The 21,564-nt window shown below is 45.9% G+C and overlaps 1 protein-coding gene across 5 annotated transcripts in view; it reads right to left on the bottom strand.

Annotated features, from left to right (window-relative positions):
- TRANK1 (tetratricopeptide repeat and ankyrin repeat containing 1) overlaps positions 1-21,564 on the bottom strand; it is a 97,203-nt gene that overhangs the window by 56,855 nt on the left and 18,784 nt on the right. For 2 of the 5 annotated variants that reach the window (XM_086365861.1, XM_086365860.1), the window contains exons 2-9: positions 18,101-18,232; positions 15,744-15,794; positions 13,599-13,725; positions 11,380-11,530; positions 8,269-8,387; positions 4,060-4,143; positions 3,061-3,199; positions 765-896 (exon numbers count right to left, since the gene is read on the bottom strand). In XM_086365861.1, the coding sequence (XP_086221987.1) occupies positions 765-896; positions 3,061-3,199; positions 4,060-4,143; positions 8,269-8,387; positions 11,380-11,530; positions 13,599-13,725; positions 15,744-15,794; positions 18,101-18,231 (934 nt within the window). In that variant the 5' untranslated portion in view covers position 18,232. Of the gene's footprint in view, positions 1-764; positions 897-3,060; positions 3,200-4,059; positions 4,144-8,268; positions 8,388-11,379; positions 11,531-13,598; positions 13,726-15,743; positions 15,795-18,100; positions 18,233-21,564 lie in introns of those variants that run through there. The other 3 variants (XM_086365863.1, XM_086365862.1, XM_086365866.1) reach the window with 2 other exon arrangements.

The following is a 21,564-nucleotide window of genomic DNA, read 5'->3' as shown; positions in this document are numbered from 1 at the left end:
CGACTGAACAACAACAGTCCTACAAACACAAGGAACCCGATTCTGCCACAACCATGGGAGCCTGAAGGAAGGCCCAGAACTCCAGATGAGAACGCAGCCCCAGTCAATACCTTGATTTCAGCCGGGAGAGATTCTGAGCAAAAAACTCAGTCAGATCGCACTGGACTAGTGACCTATAAAATAGTGAGCTAATAAATGAGTGTCATTTTAAGTCACTAAGTTTATGATGATTTGTTACACAGTAGAGAGAACAAATGCAATTACCAAAGTTGCCCCAAAGGTGGTGAAAACGCCTGATTTCCAGAGTATCAACCTAAGGGAAAATTAAGTAGCTGGCAAGCCCCTTTGAGAAGGCACCATGACCCATGATCCTCCTACCTCCTTCCCCCAATTTTTTTTTTATCTTTCATGACTACTTACAGAAAATTTAATATACTTAGGTTGTTTTAGTGTTCTCTGTAGTAATAATAATTTTGTAATAATTAAATCCAGAAAAAAATACTTAATCTTGAGTCACAAAATTTTTTTTAATTTAAATCTATATAAGTACTTTTTCTCGAGAAGAGTTATCACTAGGTAAGATTTTCAAGCACAAAATATATCAGAAAAAGCTTTTTTCTGAAAAGCAAGCTGAAAATACAAAAAAAAAAGGGGGCGCATAATTTGGTATTTTTGATTATTAAAGGCCGTCACGGGATGGAATAGGTAAAGTGGTCAGTTGTGTGGGTTCCCTACACCCGAGTCTGAATGGTGCTGCCACTTACGCTTGGTGAGGTACCCTGGCGAGTGGGCGGCAACCACGTGGAGGACAGTGCAGCCATCCTCATCCTTCTGGTTGATGCGACCTTTCAACTCGGGCTTGTAGTCCATTAACCACCTGAAAAGATTGCTTTCCCCTGAAGGAATGAATGAGTGGTGTTATTTCCAACAGACCAGAAAGCAGCAAAGCAAACCACTGTGCACACCAAGGGAGCCCAAGGGAGCCCAATGGGGCATCCAACATACACTGTCCCTTGCCACACACAGGTGTGGAGACGGAGTTTGTGTGTCGGTGTTTTTTGTTTTTATTTTTTAAAAGCCTTTGGCCACACCACACAGCACGTGGGATCTTAGTTCCCCAACCAGGGATCAAATCTGTGCCCCCCTGCATTGGAAGTACTGAGTCTTAATCACTGGACTGCCATGGAAGTCCCAAAATGTGTGTGTTGAAAGCACAAGTCATAGGAAGTTATTCATAGAAAACTTAAGTTCAATTCCCTAGAAGCAGAGCTGTGCTTAGTTGCTCAGTCATGTCCAACTCTTTGCGACCCTTTGGACTGTAGCCCACCAGGCTCCTATGTCCATGGAACTTCTCAGGCAAGAATACTGGAGTGGGTTGCCAATTCCTCCTCCAGGGGAATCTTCCTGACCCAGGGGTCAAACCCATGTCTCCTGTGTCTCCTACACTGCAGGCAAAGTTTTTACCCACCGAGCTACTGGGGAAGCCCCACTTCCTAGAAGCACAGCCTATGACAAGGATTCTTGTATGTGTGATTTATTGGCAGAGGGAGCCGGGGAGAAAGAGAGGACGGAAGCAGGGCAGGGGATGGAAGCAAGCAGAGATGTGGCCTCAGCTGAGCGGCCTTCAGCCTCCACCCACAGGGAGCTTGTGGATCAGGGACTGCACCACAGCACTGACCCACCTTGAGGTAGGTGCTCTCCTTCTGTACCCCAGTGGCAGTCAATCCAGAGCTACAGACCCACCCCCAGGGAGGGAGGGGTGTGCCTATTGGCAAAGAGCAGCTCACTGGCAAACAAGGCGGCTGTGGTGTAGCAGGAGACGGGGGCACTGGTCATAGAGGACCAGGGCAGGGCACCAACAGCACCCCACTGCATGTCTATAGATAGGACAGAGATTTCAAATTCCTCTCTTAGACTCCTTCCAGTGGGTTCTGAAAAGCCGCACAGTTCTGCCAACTCTGTGGACACCATTTGTCACCATGTCAGAGTTTTCCTCTGAGAAGAGAATCAGGCCTAAATGCGAAGACTTGATCTTATCCACACCTGCCTGTAACCACAGGAACAAACTTAAAAAGTAGACACAGAGAGGGACTGTGACTTTCATACCCAGAGATACTCCTAATTTGAAACTGGGAGCATTGGATTAGATTGCTTTTATTCAGACTTTATACTTTTAAATAATTTAGTCACCAAAATGTATATACATAAATGCTCATATGAATTCTCCAATACATGAAATGCATAATTAAAGGGTAAATCTGGCTGAAGCAAAGATGGTGGCTCAGGTCTTTAAGCCCCTGGGCATGCCACTCCTATCCTGAGAAGATGCTACAGCCTAGAAAGGGAAGACAGTGTAGACAAGCCCTCTTGGTTCCTTCTGGCTCTAAGATTGGGTCAGTATCCAACACTGATGCTACATATGCTTGGGAAAAAAAAACAAACAGGTTTCTATCTAAGGTATAAATGTGGATATTGTATATGTGTGTGTTTTAATGATAAAAATATTTTTAAATTGATATCCTATAGCCAGGTGGTAAAGGCTAAAAATGCAAAAAAAGTATATATATATATGAAAACAGGATTACTTAAAAAACACACACACACAAGCCAACTGCATCAGCAATAGCCAGTGTTTACCTTGGGATTCCCCCCACATACACATTAGTTGGTCCTCTGATTGAGAGGGAAAAATGAACCCGGAAAAAGACCACGGCTGACTTGGCCAGCAGGAAGAAATTCCACAGCTCCCCTGAGAGCTCTGTCCAGCAAAGGCTGTCTGTCGCAAGGCCCGTTTTTGAATCCCAGGGCCCCAGCCTGCTGCCAGCATCTGTCTGAGAACACAGAATCCTTTCAGTGTGGGCCTCCTGTAGCTGTGAGGTCCCAGGAGAAAGGAAAAGTGGTACTATTTCCTTGCTGCCTTCATATATTTGAATAATCCAATCATTGACTATTCAGATCATCTGAATAGTCCACATCTACACGGCCACATTCTGGTTTCGCAGACCCCGAGGTCTGAGCTGGAGGGCAGCGTGGAGGGCGTACCACCAGGAAAGAACTCACCGGCTTGGATGCAGAGGCGCATGAGGGTGTGCAGAGGGTACGGTCCTATGCTCTCCACATTTGCACCCATGCAGACGAGCCACTGCACTAGCCTGGGCAACTGTTCCACTTTCTCATAACGTCTGGCGCAGACGTATTTCTAGGGGAAAAAACACACAGGAAGAATTATGGCAGCTGCCACATCAATATGAAACTTCAGACTCTCCTTCCCCATAAAGTTTGGGGTTTTTTCCTTCAAGTTTTATTGAGATATAATAGACATACAGAGCTGTACACATTTAAGGTGTACAGCATAATAATTTGACTTAGGTACATTGTGAAATGATTATTACAAGTTTAGTGAATATCCTTCATCTCATAGAGACACAAAATTAAATTAAAAAAAAATTTTGTGATGATAACTCTTAGGATTTACTCTCTTAACAACTTTCATACATAACACATCACAGTGTAAATTATATTTATCACGTTGTACTTATTTATCATCCCTAATACTTATTTATCATATAACTGGAAGCTGGTGCCTTTTGATTGCCTTCGTCCAATTCCCCCTCATCCCAGCCCCCACCCAAAGAGTTTAGAATCAGTAAACCCCTGATTCGCTGTGGCCACAGCCTACAATCACCATAAACAACAAATCTGCAGTGAGGCAGCTGAAGGGGAGGGTCCCAGTCACCATAAGTGGGGAGAGGTCTGACTTGAAACCGTGCATGTCAAGAAGCTGCTGCTGCTGCTGCTAAGTCGCTTCAGTCGTGTCTGACTCTGTGCCCACCAGGCTCCCCTGTCCCTGGGATTCTCCAGGCAAGAACACTGGAGTGGGTTGCCATTTCCTTCTCCAAGGCATGAAAGTGAAAAGTGAAAGTGAAGTCGCTCAGTCATGTCCGAATCTTAGGACCCCATGGACTGTAGCCTACCAGGCTCCTCCGTCCATGGGATTTTCCAGGCAAGAGTCCTGGAGTGGGTTGCCATTGCCTTCTCCATGTCAAGAAGCTACCTTACCTCAAAGAGACTTTTCAGTGATAAATCTGGGACGTGGAGATTTCTCGGAAGCCGGTCTTTCTTCACTGACAGAAGCAGAAATGACTGATGAAAGGGGAGAAACAGAAAAAGCGGGAACAATTATGTTCTCCACATGGGTTATTAAAACAAAAGTAATCTTAAGCTTTAGGAACTTTAGGAACTCAGAAACAAAAGACAAAACCGGACAGCTTCCAGCCCTGGTTCTTTTTTTTAAGCCACCAGCCAAACTCTTTGGCCTTAACCAGGATAATCCAAGTGTCTCTGTCCGGTGAAATTCCTATTTGTGCTGAGATATGGGTTTTCTCCACTTTTCCTCAAAGCCTGCTGAAGACGGGAGTAGCTGACGGCGGGCAGCACTGGGAGAGCACAGGGGCAGGGAGGTAAAGAAGTAATCTCCTGCAACGTTCTTAAAGCTCAGCGAGCAGAAGAAACACATCCTTTTGAAATAACCCATCCCAATTTATTCTTCAGCACCTTAGTGCTATTTGGGGTCCATGAGACCCTATTGGGGGCTGTGTTGGAGCGGCTCCTATCAGAGTGGGAGCTGACTGTGCACGTATGTCACTTCCAAATCCAAGCCCTACGGTTGACTTAGCAGCTTGAGACTGGCCATGGAAATCGAGAGCATTTACACTACCAGTCAGTCAGTTCAGTGGCTCAGTCGTGTCCGACTCTGCGACCCCATGAACCGCAGCACGTCAGGCCTCCCTGTCCATCACCAACTCTCGGAGTTTACCCAAACTTGTGTCCATTAAGTTGGTGATGCCATCTAACCATCTCATCCTCTGTCGTCCCCTTCTCCTCCCGCCTTCAATCTTTCCCAACGTCAGAGTCTTTTCAAATGAGTCAGCTCTTCGCATCAGGTGGCCAAAATATTGGAGGTTCAGCTTCAACATTAGTCCTTGCAATGAACACCCAGGACTGATTTCCTTTAGGATGGACTGGTTGGATCTCCTTGCAGTCCAAGGGACTCTCAAGAGTCTTCTCCAACACCACAGTTCAAAAGCATCAATTCTTCGGCGCTCAGCTTTCTTTATAGTCCAACTCTCACATCCATACATGACAACTGGAAAAACCATAGCCTTAACTAGACAGACCTTTGTTGACAAAGTAATGTCTCTGCTTTTTAATATGCTGTCTAGGTTGGTCATAATGTTCCTTCCAAGGAGTGTCTTTTAATTTCATGGCTACAATCACCATCTGCAGTGATTTTGAAGCCCAGAAAAATAAAGTCAGCCACTGTTTCCACTGTTTCCCCATCTATTTCCCATGAAGTGATGGGACCGGATGCCATGATCTTCGTTTTCTGAATGTTGAGCTTTAAGCCAACTTTTTCACTCTCCTCTTTCACTTTCATCAAGAGGCTCTTTAGTTCTTCTTCACTTTCTACCATAAGGGTGGTGTCATCTGCATATCTGAGGTTATTGATATTTCTCCTGGCAATCTTGATTCCAGCTTGTGCTTCTTCCAGCCCAGCATTTCTCATGATGTACACTGCATATAAGTTAAATAAGCAGGGTGACAATAGACAGCCTTGATGTACTCCTTTTCCTATTTGGAACCAGTCTGTTGTTCCATGTCCAGTTCTCACTGTTTCTTCCTGACCTGCATATAGGTTTCTCAAGAGAAAGGTCAGGTGGTCTGGTATTCCCATCTCTTTTCAGAATTTTCCACAGTTTATTGTGATCCACACAGTCAAAGGCTTTGGCATAATCAATAAAGCAGAAATAGATGTTTTTCTGGAACTCTCTTGCTTTTTCCATGATCCAGCGGATGTTGGCAATTTGATCTCTGGTTCCTCTGCCTTTTCTAAAACCAGCTTGAACATCTGGAAGTTCACGGTTCATGTATTGCTGAAGCCTGGCTTGGAGAATTTGGAGCATTACTTTACTAGCGTGTGAGATGAGTGCAATTGTGTGGTAGTTTGAGCATTCTTTGGCATTGCCTTTCTTGAAGTGGCAAATGCCACAAATTAGGATTTTTTTTTTTCCCTCGAAAACCCTATTGTTAAGTCACTGACCCTAAACTAAATCTGAGAGAAGTTAAGCAAATTTTCCTTTTCAGACAGTTAGCACATCCTGAGAGGTCCCTACTGGGATCATCCAGGTACGCTGGCTGGTCCAGGAATTCTAGGCTTGGCATGACCTTGACTGGTGATCCAGACTCAGGATCCACTTCCCTCATGTATGCTCTTGCAAGTGGGCATGGGACTGGAACTCAGCCTGTGGCTACATCTTGCTTCCAACTTCTTTCGGTTTGATACCCACATTATTATTTTCTTTTTAATTTTTTAAGTTTATTTATTTGGCTGCACCAGGTCTTAGCTGTGGCGTGCGGGGTTTTCCATCTTTGTTGCCGCACGCAGGATCTTTAGTTATGGCATGCAAATCCTTAGTTGTGGCATGTGGGGTCTAGTCCCTGACCAGGGATCCAACCCAGCCCCCTGCATTGGGAGCTCAAGTCTAAGCCCCTAGACCACCAGTGGGTGATGCCCACTCCTAACTACTCACCATAAGCAGGCCCCACAGCCCAGACTCACCCAGATGATCGGTTCAGAGCTCTGACAATCCTGATGGCTGGCTTGGTTTTTATAAGATGTTTTTCCCTACAGTGTTTGGAAGTGGCCTGGGCCCCACTGCTGGTAGGATATGGGGCCACCACTTGGGCTGGACTCCTGGGCCTTGGCTGGCTGGGTGACAGCCTGCCAGGAGCTGCTGGGCTCCCACTCCCTCCTTTCTCACCCAGGCTCCGGGGCTCTATCCACGTTCATCCCACATGGGGAAGAGGGGAGTAGTAGACAGAACTACTTTCCTGCTAATGATGCCAAGAGCTTCCCACTCACAGATCTACCCTAAATTACTGAATTTCAGAACTTATAAAAATAAAACTAGAAAGAGCTCTTAGTTTACCCATCTTATCAGAAAAAAGATCCTAGATCTCTTGTTACCGGGGCCCTGGATTTCTGATTGCTGATTTCCCAAGAGTCTAGCTTGCTTTCCTCCCCATCACTGTCTCATCCTCAAGACTATAATATGGGGGTGAGCTTCCGGGAGCCTGTGGCTGGACTTTAGGGAGTACCTATGAACTCCCTGAAGCTACACACATAATTGTGTATGTGTGTGTGCATGTGTGCACGAGTACGCATGAAAAGAGAGTCCCAGTGATCTCATTAGATTCCCAGAAGCATCCATGACCTAAAAAACTGAAGAATCCTGTATCCTAAAGTCACCCTGCCTTCCTGGGTCCAGAGTCCCTTCAGGCTGCACATAGATTTTTCTGGTCTGCACAGCTTTAAAAAGCCTGCCGGCCTTTTCTAACCAAACTCCCTCTCTGGGCCAGCCCACTCTCAGGAGCGATTATAGGCCACCTATAATTGTCATTATGGTCAGTGACAGCCACTGCTCATTGGGTACTGAGCACACTGGTGCCAGGTGTTACAAAACCCCTGGGGCTCAGTGTCTGGCACACTGCAAGCCCTCAGTGAACATTATTATCACCAAGGGCTTACCGTGATAATGAGGATAAAATAATATAATGATATTATTATCAGGTGCTATTGGTCCCTGATTTCTAATCCTCCCCCACAACCAGGAGGGAATAGGTTTATATCCTGCAACCTACAAGTGAGGAAGTGAGGCCCAGAGAGGAAAGAATTAGCTCAGAACAGTGAAGGACTCGGATTCAGGGAGGCACCTGTGTGGCATGGAAGCCACTGGGCTCCTTCATCCTGTGGATTCCTGGCTGTGGGTTCAGGTCCTGCAGTCTCGCTGCTACCCGAGGGTACAGTCTCTTGATGTCATACATCAAGAAGCACAAGCAGGTCATCAGGCCCAAGCTAGCACATGCTGCCGTATAAAGACAATTACAAAGATGAATAGACAATCACTTATTTTCCTCATTCCATGTCACCATTAGCATCTGGACTTTACACTTCTTTGATGGCAATGGAGACAGGGAGCACAGAGTTGCCACAAACTGTTTTCCAAGCTTAAAAAACGGAAACTGGTGAACTAATATTATCTCAGTGGCTTTTCATTAATGGCATGACAGTGAAAAAGTTACTTTCGCATCAAGATAAACAAGTACTGAATTATAATTCCCCAGTGCTAGCAGAGGGAAAGAAATTTAATCAAATTAAAGAAATTCAATTTGCCTTTCCTCACAAGAGAGCTATCTCCTTTTACTTACATGCCATAATCCTTTCTTTGCCAACTTTTCTATTACAGATTGCCACACTTCATTGGAGAATCCAGTAGTGAAAATACGATCAAAGCAGGGCAAGAAACTCTGCAAAACAATGGAGTCACCTGAAAGAAAGTTCCAGAGTTTAGAAATTTTAACTTGGGGCAAGTCTAGAACATCTAGGAAAAGGTCCTCCAATTAAGAGCACACATAGACAAATGATAAATTTAAAAATATCAAAAAGAAAAGAGAGCAACTTCCTTGGTAGTTCAGTGGTTAAGATTCTGAGCATTCAATGCAGGAGGCAAGGGTTCCATCCCAAGCAGCCAAAAAAAAAAAAAGAGGGGCCATAGAGGATTATGGGAGTGGGCGGCATGAACAACTGGGTATAAGACTGACTCAAGGATGTTTTGTACAACATGGGGAATACAGTCATTTGGTAATGACTGTAAATGGAAAGTAACCTCCAAGAAGGGCATAAAAATTTTAAAAATTAAAATAACAAAGAAGGGCCTTTTCAAAGCATAAAGTCCTGTATAATTGAAGTGGCAATCATTTTAAGTTCAGGCGAAAGTCAGTCCCTTAAGGCAGTTTATTGTGAGCTATTACATAACAGCTTCTCTATTTGCTGAGCCCAGTGATATATGCTGTATTAATCCCTCAAACCAACCAATAAGGCAGTGCCTATTAGTTCCATTTATGGAGGAGGAAGTGGGCACTTAAGGGAAGTTATTAAACTCACTTCCTTTAAGAAAAATGTGACAAATATTATTTTCATCCAACAGTGAGAAGCTGTGATAAATGAGGTCAAGCATTGTGGCTTATCATGCAGCTAGTTCATGACAAAACCAAGACGGAACCCAGACTGAGCAGTTCTTTTAGTCAGTTTGCATTCTTTCAGCCTAGAGGCCCATCAACATTTTGCGTCTCATGACCCTGCAAACTTGTGGATGACAGTATCCAAGTGGGACAGGTCAGGGGCCAGTATAACAGGGTCCCTCTTCCAAGGTTATCAATTTCCACAAATGAGTAGCCAAATAGCAAAACAAACATACAGTGTACAAACAGGATACACAATTTTCATAAATATATTTTTCAAAATTCAGAAACTGGGCCATGGGCAAACAGTCATCCTCCAAACAGGTAGAAAAGTCAGGATTGCACTGTTTTAAGAAGTCCTGTTAACTGCCCCCTGAGGATCCAGATTTCTTAGAGGGGCAGCCACACCGAAGAGTCAGTTGTCTGGAATTCCCAAACTCTGGTCTGGCTTCTGACAGAGCAGTGCTGTTAGTTTTTCTTAACCGTTGGATTGTACACTTTTTTATTTTCTGGCCATGCCACATGGCATGTAGGATCTTAGTTCCCCAACCAGGGATCCAGCCTGCACCCCCTGTGCTGGAAGTGCAGAGTCTTAACTAGTGGACTGCCACAGAAGCCCCAGAACAGTGGCCTTTAAAAGACACAAAGGGAGGACTTCCCTGGTGGTACAGTGGATGGGAATCTGGCTGCCAATGCAGGGGACATGGGTTTGATTCTTGGTCCGGGAAGATTCCAATGCTGCAGAGCAACTAAGCCCGAATGCCGTAATTACTGTGCCCCTGTGCTTCAACTACTGAAGCCCGCACACCTAGAACCTGTGCTCCGCAACAAGAGAAGCCACCACAGTGAGAAGCCCAGTCCCGCAACAAAAAGCAGCCCCAACTCGGCGAAACGAGAAAAAGCCCGCATGCAGCATCGAAGACTCAGCGCAACCACAATAAACAAATAATTAAATTAAGTTTTAAATAAAGACATAGAGAATAATGAGGACATGTAGAGAATGGGACAAACCAACAGGCTCAGAGGAAAGGGAAGCAGGCTTTAGTCACTGTCAGCAAAAGGCAGATGGGAGAGCTGTGATTCATTAGCACCTGTCTGGACACTGACGTCTCTGCTGGGAGACACGGCTAAGCCCACCTCTAACTACTTCCCACCTACCACCTGACACTGCTCTCAACCCCTCTCTGTGCCAAGCTTGCCAAAAGTCTGTAGGATCCCCTCCACAGATCACAGAAGTTGCTTTTCCACAATCAAATCAGGAACGGTTGGATCCTTGTCAGTCAGATGTATCATCAGCAGTAATTCACCTGTTTCTGAAAGCCAGGACCATTTTCCAGCAATTCTAACATATGCCATTGCTCACATTCTACCATCTCTAGAATCGGGACGTGTGTTGCTCTTGATGCTGTCTCAACAGCAGAACATAAATTAGTGGCACAGGGACGTCCCTGGCAATCCAGGGATTAAGAACCCCCACAACCGCCCCCTCCACTGCAAGGGGCACAGGTTCAATCCCTGGTCGGGGAACTAAGATACCACCTGCTGTGTGGTGTGGCCAAAAGATAAAATCATAATAATAAAATTTTAAAATAGTGGCACATCTTAAATTAATGCAATCTTAAATTTGATCAAAAACAGTATTGGAAAACAACAGCCTGGTCGTTGGTAGAACTTTAGACCGTGCTGATACACAGGGAAAGAACTCCTTTGTCCCTGGCAGGGAATTTTTCATATTATGTTTCATACTTGTCTGTTTTTGGTAACTCAAGGACACGGACAAAGCCGTATCATAGGCCAGGTCGTCAGACTAATAACCTAATGACCAATGCAAATCACCACCTCCCCCCACATGCCCACCCCCACCCGGGTGTGTTCCTAGCAGACTGTCAGCTTCCATAGGACCCTCCCTCAGTCCCTTCAAATTGTTTTCATGGCAAACAGGAACACTTCTTGACATACTGGAGAAATACATGCAAAAATCACGTAAAACATTAGTATAAGTAGGGACAGCCCTATGGATAGCAACACAGAAAGCTTAGGTCTGCAACAAAACTGGAAAACTGGGACAGCTTTAAGTGATTTATGCAAAAAGATGAAGTTGTTTTCGCAAAGGCCTGGGCCATCAAAGCTTCCCATGTGTTTTCCACTGTAAAGTTTCATTCAAACTGCATGAAGAAGCCACAAAGAAAAACACCCTGTAATTATCCCCAGAAACCTGAGTCCCCAAGGAGCCATTCAAAGACAATCACAAGGCCTTTAAAAGAAAGAGAGGGCAGGCCTCCCCCAGGGCCGACTTACTGCCCATCGTGGTGAAGACTGCCACCAAGAAATCAGCAATCTGGGTCTTGTCCTGGCTGCTCCTCACGAGCCGCAGACCCTCAAAAAACATGCGAGCGGCTTCATAAGGCTGGCACAACCCCAGCAAGGAATAACCAGCTCGGTAGTACCCCTGCAACGAGAAAAAACAGAATTGTTAACGTGCCCATCTCTTCCAAACTGCTGCTGAAGTCAAGGCAAGATTGAGGATCAGAGGCAACAGACTACAAGTAAACACTGATTTCCAAGTAAACACAGATTTCTAACAAGCTCTGGATATAGACTTTCCACATTGGATTCTATGTCACAATGCTCCTATCAAGTGGTAACTGGCAAGAAAAGAATCCCTTTCAAGTCCATGACACATACAGCATCTAACATTGGAGCCAGATGGTGTCCTCTGTTCCCAGGTGACTCAGTGATGAAGAATCGCCTGCCAATGCAGGAGATACAGAAGAGACGCAGGTTTGATCCCTGGGTCGGGAAGATCCTCTGGAGGAGAAAATGGCAACCCACTCCAGCATTCTTGCCTGAGAAATCCCATGGACAGAGGAGCCTGGTGGGCTATGGTCCATGGTGTTGCAGTCAGACATGACTAACTGGCTGAGCACACAACATAAGAACCAGAGAGAAAGGAGCGGGCCTGGTTCCAATGGTGTATGTGGTTTATGTATTTGTGCCTTAAAACACAGCCTGAGCAAGAAGGCAGAAATTAAACCATGTAGTCCTACAACAACAGTGTTCTGGAAAAGAATGAGATTGTCATGTCAACACAGGAGCTGTTCCCTGCTCCTTTCAATCGAAGTAAACACGATTTCCCATGGAAATGGCAAGCACTGAGGGTCACTCAGCTCATATTACAAGCAGTATACACCAGAGGCCAAAATTTCTTTTGGTTTCTGTAGGGAGAGGAAAATCGCAATGATTAATAGAGGGAAATGGTCTAGTTTTGCCTGTGTGCAAACTGTTAAGCTCTTGAGAAGGAACAAAATGATCCATATTGCCTTCCCCACTTTGACCACTGAAATGAATCAGTATCAGGGGCTACCAAAACAATTTTCTGTCTAAAATAATACAAGGTGTTCATCAACTGGGTTCATTAAAAAAAAAAAAAGCAAGTGCCTGTGACGTCCCTGATGGTCCACTGGTTAAGAACCTGCCTTGCAGTGCAGGGGAAGCAGGTTCGATCCCTGGTCAGGGAACTAAGATCCCACATGCCACAGGGCAACTAAGCCCTTGCTCTGCAGCTAGGAAGTCCGTGTGCGGCAACAAAAGATCCTGTATGACGCAAGGATGATCCCAATTGCCACAACGAAGACCCAAGGCAGTCAAATAAATAAACACTTAAAAAAGCAAGCACCTGAAATTCAACTTAAATTTTGGTGAAATTCAACTTCACCAAACCTCACATTATTTACTGATTTGTTTGCATTTTAACAAGTCTAAAACCTTAGATGATAATCAGAAAAAGGAAGCAAGCAGCCAAGTAAGCTAGTACAGAATTTCCCATTTCTTTGCCTTTCTCAGGTCTAAGTTTCGCCTTTTATTTTGGAGGGAGGTGAAGGGGATCAGAATACATCACCCCAAAATGTGACACTTTGGTACAAGGATTCTTTTGAGATGAAGGCATCTGAGATTCAACAGACGCAGAAAGAAGCCTTCCCGGAGCCTCCCTTCTTTGATTAGAAGCAGAAACTCCAAGAAGGATCGCCATAAAACCCCTCTCACGGGGAATTCTTATGACCAGGAAGGAGACAAACTGAAACTTGCAAACAGCAAAGAACATGCAGAGACTATGAATTTTGGTGTAAATACATCAAAACAAAATGAGCTCCATCGAGACCACCTCTGGACTGAATCCACCAATAAGCCTGGCTCCACTCTCCCCTGCAAACGTCTTTCAACACTTGGCCACCATCCTTCCTACTCGCCTCCAGATGCTGTGCACATCTGACTACAGTGCAAAGAGAGCTGAATAAGAAGCACTCCTAAAGACACAGGGACTTCCCTGGCAATCCACCTTAGGGCTCCCAGCTCTCAATGCAAGGAGTGTGGGTTTGATCCCTTGTCGGGGAACCAAGGTCCCCCATGGACCTTGCAGCCAACAACAACAAAAATAAACATGGGAGATGGAAGAGTAAAGACAAAACAAACAACAAGGAAGGGAAGGAGGCAGCAGCTTCGGCGTCCAGTCAGCCTACCTTTACGTAGGTCGGATCCCACTGGAGACACTCCTTGGCAGCCACGTAGGCCTCGTTCCATTTCCCAAGGCTGTAAAATGCATTGGATTTGTTGCACAGCAGCACAGCCAAGTCCCTGGGGGGAACCCTGTGGGAAAGGACCAACCGGTAGTCGGTAAATAGTTGTATTGTCCTGCAAATACAGAACCCAGTCCTTGAAGGCCACAGTTCTGATACTGATTATTTTCGCCATGGTGATGGGGTTTCAGCAGGAAATGTCCTAATTATACCTATGACATCTGACCCTCACAGCCTACAAAGGTGAGGTCATCTGCAATGTCCCAGGCGCCTTTCCTCACTCCCAAATCCTCTCCTCCCACCTTTTCATGACAAATGTTCTCAGCACCTCGAGTCCACCTCCTCTTGACCTCCACAGGACTTTTACCCCTTAGAGTCCACTGGTGAAGATGCTGTAAAAAGGACAACTGGTCCTCAGGGTGGAGAGGTTGGGAGTTCTCACTGAGCCTTCACAAAGTCCAGACACCGCGGGAGCCACCGCACATACACGTGCATGCTGAATGGAGCCAGAGCTCCTCAAAACACATGACCACACTGTCCCCACGGAGCCTGTGAAAGATGCTTGGTGAGCACTGTTCTAGAACATAGGCAGGGCCACCCAAATGGGAGGGCACCCAGGGCCAGAGTGCAAAAAGAGGCACCCATACCATGTGGCCAATCTTCCCTGTCCAATACAGTGGCCACAGACCACATACAGCCATGTAAATTTAATTAAATCAGAAAGGCAAGCTTCAAATTTAGAACTACAGGCACTCTTTCAGGGCCAGTGAGCCAGGCCGGTGCCCCTCACCACTCTCTCTTCTCTTTCCATCTCAGCCTTCATCCTGCATTGCAGGAGATGTGATGTCCAAGCTCAGTCCTCACCCCTAACCTTGGAAGGCACTCTGAAAACTGCCTGCAGGTAAGAGGCCCATGCAGATGCTAGGAGCAGGGACCGTGGACAGGAATTCTGGGGTCCTGGTGGAAGGAAGCAAGGCTCTGAGTGGGTAAAGCCCCTGCCCCAGACTCCCTCCAAAGGGAGGGTACAGCTGGAGAAAGGCAAAATCGGGCCTCAAAAGCACAGCAGGTCAGGGCCCCTCCTGCCTGGTTCTTTGTTGTTCAGTTGCTAAGTCATGTCTGACTCTTTCTGACCCCATGAACTGCAGCATGACAGACTCCCTTGTCCTTTACTATCTATGTCTCAGAGTTTGCTCAGATTCATGCCCATTGAGGCAGTGATGCTATCTAACCATCTCATCCCTGCTGCCACCTTCTCCTCTTGCCCTCAATCTTTTCCAACATCAGGGTCTTTCCCAATAAGTCAGCTTTTCACATCAGGGGGTCAAAGTACTGGCCTGGGTCTAGGGGTCATACTGCTGCAAGGTTATTGCTGAAACCAAGTTGGAAGAAGCAAAACACAAAATATACCATAAAAAGTCAACAGAAGTCCAAGTGCTGTTTAATTCAAGACACACAAAATGGAAAAGCAAGGCTTATACTTCCTTTTTTTGAACTACTTTCGTGTAAAAATAATACAAACAGGAAAGGTAGGTAATACAGATACCCACCAAAAAATAAAGCAAAGTAAAAATCTCCTCTACTATGTCCCCACCCGCAGGGCTTTCTGTATCTAGTTTTTCTCCGTGAAGTATGAGGGCCCAGAAGCTCAGAAGAGGTGCTGAGTCTGTCAGAGGGTAACTGACAAGGGAGCTGTGACCACAGTGTAGTAGACACCAAGTGTCCAGCCCAGACACCATGGCCAGTGCAGCCAATCCTAGCAGGAATGAGTGCGGGCTGCAGCTAGGATCTCCTTGAGCCCCATTTATCCTCAGCCTTATGGGAGCTGCCTTCTCTCCAGGAAGTTATACCCCTGTTATGGATTGTGTTCCCACCAAATACATTTGTTGAATCCCCAACCCCTAGAGTGATGGTATTTGGAGCAGGGGCCTTCAGGAAGGTGATTAGGTTTAAATGAAGCCAGGAGATCGGGGCCCTCATGATAGAATTAGTGCCTTTATAAGCAGAGACATCAGAGTGTTCCTGTTCTCTCCACCATAGGAGGACACAGTGAGAATGTGGCCATCTGCAAACCAGGAAGGGAGCACTTACCAGGAACTGAACTGGCCGCCACCCGGACCTTGGACTTCCCAGTCTCCAGAACTGTGAGGAACAAATTCCTGTTGTTTACTCCACCCAGTCAATGGCAGTTAGTTATTGCAGCCTGAGCTGACTAATCACCCCACTCTCTTGGACAATTCCTAGGGGCCAGACAGCCTACCAGCTAGTGAGTGAAGAAGCAACAGGTATCAGGTATCAGAAAGGTCAGACTCCTTGTCTTAAAGAGACAGTTCTGCAGTACAACTCAGGGTCCAGAGCTGACTCCAGTGGAGACACCATCCCTACCCGATCCTGCTTCCATCCGTCCCCTTCTCCCCAGGACACCTGCTCGTGGACCACAAGCCCTGTATCAGCTGGCAGCAGCAGGAAGGCAGGTGACAGGTGATAGGCTCCAGGATCTGTATCAGGAAGGTCCCATGAAAGGCAGGACACGAGGGTGCAGGCAGGTGTCCCTTTAGCTGTCATGCATCTGCTATGTGGTGGCGTTGAGATGTGAGTACTCACCATGTGGTCAGTCTACCACCACAATCTGACACTACCTTTTTCTTTGCAAGACAGAAGGGGAAGTCAAATTTCCCCCGATGAATGAGGCACTCTACCAGCTCTGATCTGAACTAAGAGGGGGCAGAATGACAGAACTACAAGCCCAGGTCAGTTACAGTCAATTCCAACCCAGCGTAGACACAGGAAATAGGAGGGAGGAGGTGGGAGCCATGTGTCAGGAACTCAACTCAGTGCCACTTCTAGGTACAAGTTTACGCTGTATACTCCCTACAAATGTCAACCTCTGCTTCCTCTATTACAGCTGTGCCCAAAGAATGATGTGGTAACCTCTGGGGACCCCCAAGACCACTTCAGGTAGTCCCCAAGGTCAAACTATCTTCACAATTGCAGTTAGCTGAATAATGGGTTCCAAATAATGTTTTCTTTTATGGCAAAAGGAACTTGGGAGATGGGATTAATTTAGGATCTTGAGATTAGGATCTGGAAGAGGATACGATCAAAAGTGTCCTTGTAAGTGGGAAACTGAGAGAATCGGCCACAGGCAGAGGAGGAGGAGATGTGATGACAGAAGCAGCAACTGGAATGATGTGCTTTGAGGAGGATGCAGGAAGGGACCACAAGCCAAGGATACAGGCAGCCACTCAAGGGTGAAAGAGACAAGGAAATAGAGGCTCCTCCCCAAGGAACCGGGCTTTCCTGGTGGCTCAGATGGTAAAGTGTCTGCCTACAATGCAGGAGACTGGGGTTCAATCCCTGGGTCGGGAAGGTCTCCTGGAGAAGGAAATGGCAACCCACTTGAGTATTCTTGCTGGAAAATCCCATGGATGTAGCCTGGTAGGCTACAGTCCATGGGGTCGCAAAGAGTCGGACACAACTGAGCGACTTCACTTTCACTTTCCCCAAGGAACCAGCCCTGCCAACACCTTGCTTTTTAGCCTCACAAGACTCATTTTGGACCCCTGACCTCCAGAAACACAAGATCATAAATGTGTATTGTTTTCATCCACAAAGTTGGTGGTCATTTCTTACAGCAGCAACAGGAAACTAATACAATAATACCGAGACTTAGGTGCCTTTTTCACAATCCTTCTCTCACATGTGGATGGGGAATTTTCCAAAGGCTACCTGGAGTGTGATGTCACAACAGACTCAATGCAGAAACAGATGTGAGAAGCCAGATGTCTTCCACTGAGACAGACATTAAAGAGACTTGCAAATATGTAAAATGTGAAACTCTTCTCACTACATTTTTGGTTTTGAAAAGTAATTCCTCATAAAAACACTGCTTGTGTCAGCATGTCACGGGTTTATTACTGATATTTTAAAATAACGAATAAATACATATTTTAAATGTTTCTCAGTTTTGAGTTCTAATACAGCCTTTATTGATAACTACACCAACAAAAGCTCTCTGGGATCCTCCATAATTTGTAAGCAGGCTGTGATCCTGAAATGTTTGGGAACAGGTCTGCTAGAAGCGGAAGGGGCAGGGGAAGAGGTGAGCCTTAGTTCCTGGTGGCTTGCCCTGTGGCCAGGCCAGTGGGTTAACAGCACAGATAAACAAGATGGAATGAATGGCAAGTGCAGAGGCTTGGAGACAGAGTCGGTCATTCCAGGAACTCTGCTGGAACCAGACAAAAGGGAAAGTTTTGCAAGGTTGATCAACAGCCCCCTGGGTTTCAGTTTCTGTTTCCTGAATTCCTCTAGCTTCACTGAGACTGACTCTGCAGAGAAGATAAACAGAAAGTGGGAGGAGAAAAGAAACTGAAACTAGCTGGTGTGATAAAAAGTGAGAAAAAAACAAAAGCAAGAGAGTGAGGCAGGGAGAAAATCCAAACACTTACCCCCACTGGTACAACTGCAGGAGAATCTGGATGGCTTCATCGTACTTTCTGATGGCCAAAGAGAAGTTCCCACTCTTAAAACCCTGGTTGCCAGATTCTTTCAGCAGCTCGGCGTAAGCTGTGGGGTCCATCCTGTGAGGAGACGAGGGAAGGCTGGCGCACGGGCTTCCGTCCTCTCCCCATCTGCATCGCTCGGAGTCTGAAGGGGCAGGTTGTTCATCCTGGCCCCTCCCACCAGCTGAAGGCACACCCTGCCCACACCCCTCCCCACCCAGGGACCAGACTGAGTGTCTGATCGCAGACGGTTTCTTTCTCAGTTCTTTTCTGACCTCTGGAGCAGCGGCCAGAACGATTCCATTTATTCTGTGTTAATGACCAGGTAGGCTGTAAGGAAGGAGGCAGCTTCCATGCCCAAGAGGATCTGAAGGACCTCCCTGGTGGTCCAGTGGTTAAGAATCCGCCTGCCAATGCAGGGGACGTGGGTTCGATCCCTGGGCCAGGAAGATTCCACAAGCTGTGGGGCAACTAAGCCTATGCACCACAACTACTGAAGCCCAAGTACCTAGAGCCCACGTGCTGTGCAACGAAAAAAGCCCTTTCGATGCGGAACCCGTGCACCGCAACTAGAGCAGCGCCCCCACCCCTACCCCGCATGCGCAGCAGTGAAGACCAGTGCAGCAACGAAGACCAAAGGCAGCCAAAATAAAGAATAAACAAAAACTTTTTAAAAAGATGACATGAAGCTGGCAGGTGGTGTGCACTAGATAAGTGGCAGCTCTTCCCACAACCGCCACAAGCATTTCTCTCTCATTTACCCATTGCAGCATCTCAGAAGGAGGCACCATTTTCACTGTTCAGATGAGGAAACTCAGGCTCAAGAAATTCAAGTCACTTGCTTAAGGATGGGCTAATGGGTGTCCCCAGTTCTGACCCCAGTTCCAAGTTTCTGCCCTTGACCCTGTACTGCATCGCCTACTCACTCAAGGAGTTTAGAGTCCTTCCACTGTCTCCAAAGGTCCTAAAAGCCTCGAAGTATTTGTCCCTGAGATTGCTATTGTCCACTTACCTGTCTGCATCCCCTGGGAAGCCCTTACCTCTTTCATGACTCCTATTTCATTCATTTGGTAGCCCTAGCACAGAATGGGTACTTAAATATTTGCTGTGTAATGAATTAGAATGCCAGACCCAGAGAGGCTGCTTGTTACCGATTCTCTCTGGTGTGGCCTGGAGCCCTGCCCACCTGATGGGGCTTCAGGAAGTGTTTGCTACACCAAGGTAGTGGACAGGAGAGGCCTCGCAGAGCCTCGAGAAGCAGCTGCCAAGCAGGCAGGGAAAAGGTGGGGGTCAGGGACTTCCTTGGCGGTCCGGTGGTTAAGACTGCTTCCACTGCAGGAGGCATGGGTTTGATCCCTGTTCAGGGAACTACGATTCTGCATGCCACACGCTATTGCCAAAAGAAAAGTGGGGATCAGAATAGATGTCCCATAGAATTTTCTCCTCTCAAGATAGCAGAAGGAGAGGTAAGGCAGTGGGGAAAGTCTTAAAAATGAGGACACTTCAGGTGGCTGCATAGGTCCTGCACCTGTGGGGGCAGTACAGTCTATCGAAAGCCTTCTTGACCAGCACAATCATTGTACAAAGAATAATCCCTGTTGTTTATATCATTTCAAACCTTGGCAAGGGGTTTGGGAGGCAGGGAAGCCAAGCCAAGCAGACAGAAGTGGTGGCTTATTTTCCTTTTAAAATATTTATTTGTCTGTGCTAGGTCTTGGTTCTGTCGTGTGGGATCTAGTATCTCCAACCAGGGATCAAAACCGGGCCTGCTGCATTGGGAGCACCGAGTCTTAGCCACTGGGCCAACAGGGAAGGGGAAGTCCCGGTGGCTTATTTTAAGCCCATGAGTTAACTGGACTTTTGAACTGCATTCCTGCATTCACCACGCAGAGCTATTCCAGAATGAGGCATGTTATTGCTAAACAAGTCAAAATTAAAAATTCCACCTAGACTTTGCATTAAATAATCTCTAGATTCTATGACTCACATTTATACAGAGATGACAGAGGAGACCATGAGAAAAAGTTTATACAATTGATTAGAGAATGAAAACATATGTTTCTCCTTCAAATATTGCCAGCCAGGCGTCAAATAAATAATTTTAAAGTGGCCATTTTTGGACAGCTAGAAATAGGAAATGTCTGTAACAACTGACAAAGGGTTAATATCCCTCCCCCCCTTTTTTTTTTCCTTTTGGCTGCACCACGTAGCTTGTGGGATCTTAGTTCCTCAACCACGGATCGAACCCAGGCCCACGGCCGTGAAAGCACAGGGGTTTAGCCACTGGACCACTAGGGAATTTCTGGTACCCCTCTTTTATAAAAACCTTTTCACTGCAAGAAAGGATCAACTTGATCAAAATGTGTAAGGCCACAGTCAGAAAATTCACAAAGGGATACAAGTAGTTGCTAAATACATGGACAGTGAGTGGATATCCAGGATCACCATCACTAGTAGGCAAAAGAATGAAAAATTAAAACAGCAAAGGGTCACTAGGAAATACTTAAAAGAGTGACCCCCAATGGTGGGAGCTGTCACATCCGGCTTACAGGAGAAATATACTAGATCACTGATATACTTAGCCTCATAGACGTTCACCACAGTGAAAAACCAGAAATAACCGTAAATATTCCATAATGTGTAACGGATTTGAATCAGTTATAAAGCACCCATATGGTAGAATACCACACAGTTATTTTTAAAGTCATGTTGTAAAAGAACATTTAATGATAGGCTACGTTAGTAAATGAAAGATAGAGGCTACATAAAAAGGCACATAATCCCAAATTAAATTTTAAACACATCTAATGTACTGAAGACATGCCAGAATGTTAACAGCCTCACCACTGGAATTAGGTAGGGTTTTAATTTTCCTCCTTGAGCTCTTCTGAATTTCCAATTGCCAGAAAATGTGCCACCTTCATAATCAGACCATAAATGTTATTAAAATGAGACTCTTTAAGGGCTTACTTAAAGAATTCAAACACAAAATGTTTCCACTGTACTTACAATAAAAACGATTCACATCTGATTTTTCTCTAGAAATTAAGTGAGCTCTAAATGTTATGAGTAGACATCCAATGTTTTCATCCCCTTACATCTTGGCTTTTTCTTGGTACAGTCACACGACAAGGGAAAGGGGGATTGCCAACCACAATGAAAGTTTTTTGCTTCTCAACAGGATTTATTGACAGTTACACCTTCATTACAGGGAAGAATGCTTTACATGGCTGCCTTAGAATGCTTAGAGCTCTGCTGTCGAGTCTTTTTTTTAACAAGTGAGCAGTCTATTTATAGGATGAAACTGTTAAACACAGTGGTAATTACCTACCGTAATGACAGTACTCCTGAGAACGAATCTCATCATGTCATTTCATTCTTACCAGAAGCCCCAGGAGGTAGGCTGGATT

The sequence above is a fragment of the Bos grunniens genome, chromosome 22 (genome assembly GCF_055505025.1).
Source record: "Bos grunniens cultivar Pamir isolate PY7600 chromosome 22, Bosgru_T2T1.0, whole genome shotgun sequence".
Taxonomy (NCBI): domain Eukaryota; kingdom Metazoa; phylum Chordata; class Mammalia; order Artiodactyla; family Bovidae; genus Bos; species Bos grunniens.
This window is presented reverse-complemented; position numbering and strand designations above follow the sequence as displayed.